This window comes from Saccostrea cucullata, unplaced genomic scaffold (genome assembly GCF_032062105.1).
Source record: "Saccostrea cucullata isolate Sc308-1 unplaced genomic scaffold, CSIRO_AGI_Scuc_v1 ctg15461, whole genome shotgun sequence".
In the NCBI taxonomy this organism is placed as follows: domain Eukaryota; kingdom Metazoa; phylum Mollusca; class Bivalvia; order Ostreida; family Ostreidae; genus Saccostrea; species Saccostrea cuccullata.
In genome coordinates this window covers 1-7,500 of record NW_026918317.1, presented here as the reverse complement: position 1 = coordinate 7,500, position 7,500 = coordinate 1, and the positions used below count along the sequence as shown (strand labels likewise).

The 7,500-nt window shown below is 38.8% G+C and overlaps 1 protein-coding gene across 1 annotated transcript in view; it reads right to left on the bottom strand.

Annotated features, from left to right (window-relative positions):
* Positions 1-882, bottom strand: part of LOC134263020 (uncharacterized) — a gene marked incomplete at its 3' end in the record, with an annotated part of 3,042 nt that extends 2,160 nt beyond the window's left edge. Inside the window, exons 1-2 of the mRNA XM_062745320.1 lie at positions 727-882; positions 2-224 (exon numbers count right to left, since the gene is read on the bottom strand). Of these exons, the coding sequence (XP_062601304.1) occupies positions 2-224; positions 727-806 (303 nt within the window). The remainder of the gene's footprint in view (position 1; positions 225-726) is intronic.
* Between the last annotated feature and the right edge of the window lie 6,618 nt (positions 883-7,500).

Here is a 7,500-nt window from a genome sequence, read left to right as displayed (position 1 = left end):
CCTTCTGTAAATTTCTCCTTGCTAATCTCCATTCTCTCTCTGGATTAATTGTCTTCATTTTGTAGGAAAAAATAGTTGGTGCATAATCCACATCTTCCGGCTCATCGCTGTGCCATCCAGTCACAAAATGTTCTGAGCATACACAGGTGTGTTCATTGGGCACAAAATCATCTCTGTTTATTGCCCTCATCCAAGCACGACGCTTTCGACTATCTTTGGGAAATCTATAACAAATACATGAATGTTGAAAGAAAAACATAAAGATCAGTGAAGAGCTACACTGGGAGTGCATCAGTTTCTCTACAGAGAAATAAATAAAAATAATGGGTTCAAATCAAGATATTGTTGTCATGCACACATTATTGGTATCATTTACATGTATAAACAAACATACATAAATATATATATGTGGAAAAAACAACAACAAAAATATATGCTTATATACATGTGTATTGTAATCATTGTTCACTTGTAAGGAAATTATATACTGTCTGACTGTACAGTTATTAAAATAGTTTGATGTTTTACATTAAATAACTGTTAACTAATGAAATGACATAAATTGTCAAATTTTTTTGTGGCAAAAGGACAACGAAAAACATGTAAAACAACGTATACTTGAATTCATATCGGTTGTTAACATGGTTAATATGCAAGGAAATAGGGAGCCTACCACGATATTCAACCTGGATTTTAGAAAATTCAAGGGATATTTGAAAGACTTACCTGAAAAAATGTAGACCTTTCTGTTTTCCTTTCGTATCATCACGATTTGAACATTTGAAGACGCAGCAAGAGCGCACCATACTGAGACAAATGTTATGACTAAACCGAAAGTGCAAATGAGTTGCCCTGCGGAAGTGTTTGTACGCATGCGCGGAGAGCAGGCCCGCAGTTAAACTAAAGGGCTTATAGCAGGCCATACTTTAAGCACATGACAAAAACATTTTCTCAAATTACACAGAAATGGGCTTTTTAGCATAGTTGACATTAAACATATAGGTGAGGGATAACATAATCACAATTATAAACAATGTGAAACAACTTTAAACGACCTACAAGGTAGATTACAAGCCTTTTTCACTGGGGTAAAATCTTGCGGAGATTCGACAATGGCGGCCTAATTTACATAAAAAATTACGGCGTACTTGGAGACATAATTTTTTTTTTTTTAAAAGTGACCTGGTGTTATAACTTGAGAGAAACACAATGTTTCTTTTTTTTTATTGACTGTTTAAGTAGGCATCTTTTCGAAACAATTGGGTAGCCCTTAAAAGGGCCGTTTGTTGTTTTTTTTCTGCTTTTGTGTGGGGCTCAGGTGGGTTCCCTTTACTGGGCCAATAACTGTTGGACCATCTCTCCCTCTTCTGAGCTGTCACTGTCGTCCGGACGTCTAAACTCGGGTCTTCTGCCCACGAGCTGTATTATGGCATCACTGTTGCGGCACAGGGGGCACGGCTGGTTGTGATCAATTAATCTGGCCGCACATAACAAGCAGGCAGGGCGTTGCAAGCAACGACTGCATACAAAGTTGTTTTGCTCGTTGTCCCCGAGGCAGAGGGTACAGAGGATGCGGTCGGTGGGGACTGAAAACCCCCAGCGGGGAACCCGCCCCTGGTTCCTGGCCTGGGCCTGGGGTCCATCAGGTCTGGGTGGTGGGGGCGGGGATCTGGATGCACGTCTCCGGCGAGGGTGGGCCCTCCGATGCTGGTCGTTCACTTGAATCCTTGACATGTTTAGGCGAAGAATCTCGCGTCCGTTATCGATCCGCCTCACCACAATGTAAGATTCGACCACTATGCCGGGGATTAAATACAAATCCTCATGGAAAATACGATGATTAGCTGCCATGTTCTTCTTTCTTCTTCTTCTTCTTCTTCTTCTTCTTCTTCTTCTTCTTCTCCTTCTCTGGATGTAAACTGTATAATCAGCTACGATCAGAATGACACTGAGAGCTCGGAAGCGTCGGTATTTATACACAATAGCAGACGATTGTGCAATCGCGGCAAAACATCAACAATCCAATCATGTGATCAAATGTGATTGGCTAAAACAAAAAAATCGCTTTTGATCATGTGATCAAAAAAAGCCCCATCACAGTGACAAAGCAAAATTGAAGGGGGAAAAGGCCGAACCCGAGTGCATATATGACGTCATACAATAACATAACACTGATGTAGTATTACATGATTTTTTATTTCTTAAAAACTAACAAAGCTTCTAACTGTCGAATTCTCCTCCGAAATCGTATTCGATCCGCTACTAGGGCCATCCAGGGACTTCTCCGGTCTTCGGGGGGTAATTCGTAGATTTGATTGAGGCTGGTATTAAAAGTCACGGATTTCCTAGCCTGTGTGAAATTTCCAGGTATTTCATTCCGTATTGAATACATACTTTCTCCATCGCATCTATGTCCTGCCACAATAAAATCACTTTGTCCGCTTTGGGATGGGTCAGGAAACTGTAAGGTTTTCCGAAATAACGGGTCAGGTTCAGTCCGTACCATTTCTGGGGCAGAATTGTTTTCATATGTCGACATAGAAAATGTATGGTAGCTAGTCTCCCCACGCTCGTCGCATGATGTGATAAGGTTAGGCATAGTAACCATAAATCCTGAAGGGTTTCCATGATAGTGCTGGCTTCCTGAAATACTTGTTCTGCCTCCGGGGGTAGAGATTCTTGGTGATTTTGTGCCCATCGTACTAAACAATCATACCCATCTAAAATCAGAGAGTGAGTGTGTATCAGGGTTGACATGATAGTCGATTGTGAAGAAAGGACCAGACTTTTCTTCTCATTTATACCCCCAGTATAAAACGTAGGTCTATCGTTTATTTTTTTTTTGCACACGGCCCCCCTCACAGGTGATGCAACAGGTATAAAAAGGTAGGTCAAAGGTGCACACGGCCCCCCTGACTTGAATCGATGCCAAGTATTTACCTGTGTAGTCAGCATATTTTTTGCACACGGCCCTAAACAAACTTGACTCGCTGCCAAGTATTTACCTGTGTAGTCAGCAAAAGAAACGTAGGTAAAAGGTATTGATGCACACGCCCCACAGCAGGTATATCCCAGATAGCATGACTACGTTGGCCCAACGTTGGCTAATGGTTGGACTGTTGGCCGATGGTTGGCGTTGGGTTTACAACGTTGGGTTGGGCCAATGTTAACATTACACTATTTTACTCAGAGGCCGAGGTTGATTAGGGACACAACGTTGGCCCAATGTCGGGCCAATGTCAGCTTTACAATTTTACTCGGAGGCTGAGGTTGGTTGGGGACACAACGTTGGCCCAACATTGGGCCATTGTTGTTGGCTTGTCACCACTGAGTTGGCATATTTTGATGGGAGTACAACATTGGCCCAACGTTGGGCCAACATTGGTGAATCACGTTCTTCTTTTGTTGTAGTTTGTTGGGCATACAACGTTGGCCCAATGTTGGGTCAATGTCAACAAAACAGTATTTTACTTCGAAGCTGGGGTGAGGACACTACAATGACCCAACGTAGGACCACTTTTTACAACGTTGGGTTTACAACGTGGGCCCATTGTTGGGTCAATGTCAACATTACAATATTTTACTCAGAGGCCGAGGTTGGTTGGGGACACAACAGTGACCCAACGTTGTGCCAATGTTGTTAGCTTGTCACCACTAAGCTGACAGATTTTGTTGGGAGTACAACATTGGCCCAACGTTCGGCCAACGTTAGTGAGTCACGACATTATTTCGATACAATATTTTGTATAGACAACGTTTAAGTGAAGTATATGTGAACTGTTTGTTATAATATCGGACAAGAAGATGGAAAAGTGAAAGAAAAAGAAATAGTAATGTTACATATATATATATATACAAACCATGAGTACCTAAAAAACATGCATGACGATGTATCAAGTTATATAACTTTTATATTTTTTGGTTTAATGCAAACTTTAAAATATGTGTAAATGTTTAAACACTACTAGTTCTATAAAGTAAATGTTTTTGAGAATAACATAACAAAAATTCAAATTAACTTGCATATTTTAAAAAATGTAAGAGGAGTAAGACACACACTTTCTAAATTGTTGCATTTAGGGGGCATATTCTAAGATAAGAGAACATTTCCTGACCAAACAATTAGGCCAGGGTTTTTCACAGCGTGAGACTGGCCAGTTTCTATGGTAATTGTGATATCTGATAGGACAGGATGGTCAAATCTGCATCCTTTTAGCACGCCTAACATTTTAATCTCGGATGTTTCCTACAGCAGAACATTGAAGATTTTATGTTAAAAAGAAAGCTTTGGAATGTACGTGTATTCTTTAATGTGGATTAACTTTTATTGTCATGTCCAGACATTTCACATACGGATCGAAATGTAAGTACTATATTAACCTCAAATAACATGTATTTCAGATTTAAAACACAAAATGCAAAGTTTGTTTCAGGTGATCCTTATCTTTTTTTTTCTTAGCTTGCTTTAGTTCTAAATTAAATATGTAACTTAAGATCAGTCGCTAATCACTGTATCCTTTCTGCATAAAAATTTTAAAATAAAATGTATCATTGATCTATGTCAATCAATATTACCTTAATCAAAATCTAATTTGTAAATTTTATTTTTGTTTATCTTTGAATTTTTGCTCAAGGGTCACTTTCGTTTCATAAATTTCTCTTATATTTCTACCATTAAGAAAACAAATTTTGGAATTGTTACCTTGTGTTTCACATGTTTCAGGGAAATCAAATCCCTTATGATTTAAGTTCTCATTTTATCTAATTAGTGGAAATGACTTGGTGAATGAAGAGGAGAGTATTTGCTGTCATGTTTTAAAACATTGTATTGGAAGACAAATAAAGATACCCGGCCTTTTCAAAGATGATAAGGATTTAAAAAGTAAGTAATAAAATACGTGCTCTGTTCCCTTGATAAATGCTGTACTTGTACATTATAATAAATGCAGAAAAAAATTTATAAATAATACATCTGAATAACACCCCCCCCCCAATTTAAACATGTTAAATCTACAAATAATCGAATATCCTATGTAGTAATAGTTTCGAATACACAGAATTAATAAAAAATACTATAAACTTGCAATTGTGTAAGTTAAGTACTGCTTTAATTTAATTTTCATCATTTCTCTTTCTTTTTTGAGATTTGCTTAATAAAATGGATTTTATTTTTTATTTTAAGGAGCTGCTCGGACTAACCGCTTTTATGCCGAATCAATTTCTATGGAATTTCACCGAGTACTACCATGAAGGAAAAATAAGAACAAGCAGGATAAGAAAGAAGAAAATGCGTTCAAAAATACAATGGAGGACAGTGATTGGTTATAAACCTGTTAATAAAAAGTGTATAAGTTAAATGTGTGGAAAACTTTTAAGATTTAGTTTACTAGATACAAATTTCAATCTAAATCAGAGGCAAATTATTTATTGCTTAAACTGTATTAAAACACATTTGTTATTTTATTCTTTCATTTACTTTTCTTGTATAGAAACAATAAATTTAATCACTGATAATTTATTTTGTTATGATAAATTGTAAGAAGTTTAACAAGCCATGTAAATTTATTTTAGGTAACTTGTATTTATTGAGTAGGATTGGTGGTAGATTTTTTTTTGATTTTAAAAACGATCGGATTTGTTAATATACAAGTTTGTAACAATTAAATCTTTATACACATTGGGCCAATGTTGGTCCAATATATCGGGCCAACATTGGGCCAATGAGCAAAATGACATTGGGTCAACGTCATTTGCCAACATCGGCCCAATGTTCTTGAGGACGTTGGGCCAACCTTGGCCCCAGGTCGCGTGCATTGGCCCAATGTTGGCACAACGTTGGGCCGATATCTGCAGAAATAACACTCTACATTGGGCCAACGTTGGCCCAACATACCGGGCCAACATTGGGCCGATGAGCAAACTTACGTTGGACCAATGTCATTTGCCAACATTGGCCCAATGTAACCGATGACACTGGCCCAACCTTGGCCCAATGTTAGCATGCTATCTGGGATAAAGCGGAGCTGGGATTTGATGATCAGTCTTGCTTGACATTTCGAACTTGACAGACGTGAAAATATTATGGCAGAAGCAATGATGAATACTCCAGACAACCCCAACTATGTGACACCTGAAGGTTATGTAGGAGCCCCCATGCCAGAGTCACAGGATGCAGTGGGATTAGATTTGGGCATGTATAATCTTCCAGAATATGCGAATAAAGAAGATATGGGCCTATTAAATACAACTCTGGATGGGATTGTTAACATGCTGTCTGCTCTTGACAACAAGATGAATGATATGAACAACAAGGTGAGTGATCTTAACAAAAAGCTGAATTATATTGGTGAGAAAGTGCGCATCATGACAACACGCTGAAATATATTGCTGAGAAGGTGGGTGATCATGAAAACAAGATGACTGATCTGAAAACTTACAACGCCAGTGAATTTTGTTTGATTCGTGCCAAATTATCCAAATTAGAAGTAAAAGTTACTAACATGCAAGACAAAATGGAGGAGGAACCTTTCCCAGAAAAAAGAAGGACAAGGGGAATGGGGAAAAAAAAAGAAAACTAACAACGGACCCATGCTACAGGTGCAAAGAGTTAGGGCTTTGGGGCCCCCAGATTGCCCCAAGAAAGATTTGTGCTACAAGTGCGGGAAATTTGGCCATTGGGCTAATCAGTGTAAAGAGGATGAGGAGGATCAACAATTCGTCAAAGAAGTACAAAAACTGGAGAAAAAGCCTCAGGAACCCAAGATCTCAGGGACCCACCAGACCAAACCTCCAGTGAAAAAAGGAGACGAAAAAAAAGGAAGAAAACAGAGAAAATCCCGGGCCCAGCACTACTCACAAGAGGAAACTATCCCTGATGACCGATAAGGCCCAGAAGAAGAAAAAGTAAATTGTTGTATTTTTTTTTACTTGAATAAAATCTGTGTTCTTGTTTCTATTGTGTGTTATTGTTTTTTTTTTCCGTTTTCGGAAAATCACTGTGAATGAGTGACGTCATAATCAAATTCTTAGTATTTGCCAAAAAGTGTAGCAGCGTTATGAATGGGTAGCAGCGTATAGTGTATAATGTAAACACAGTGTAAACACACCCCCCTATTTAGGGGGATTATATGTACTGAATTACCCGGTATCCCCTCCAGGGGCTGCACTCTATTGACCCACCTATCCCCCCTAGGGGCTGCACTCCGTTACCCACCTCCCCCCCGGGGTGCACTAGTTGACCCCCCTATCCCCCCCCCCCAACCCCAAAAGTGCACTAGTTGAACCCCTCTAGGCCCGTTATACTACTAATGAGGTTGAAACATTTTTCCCCCCGGGAAAAACAGAGGAGAATTAGAAGTAAAGAATTGTGTCCTTGAATGTCCGCCAATTTTTAAACCGTCGGTCGTGATTGAAAGGGAAACAAAATATTTTTTAAAATGACGTTAGTATGCGTTATATACAATAAGTAAAATGTCACTGTAAGAAAAATTTTTTTGGTTT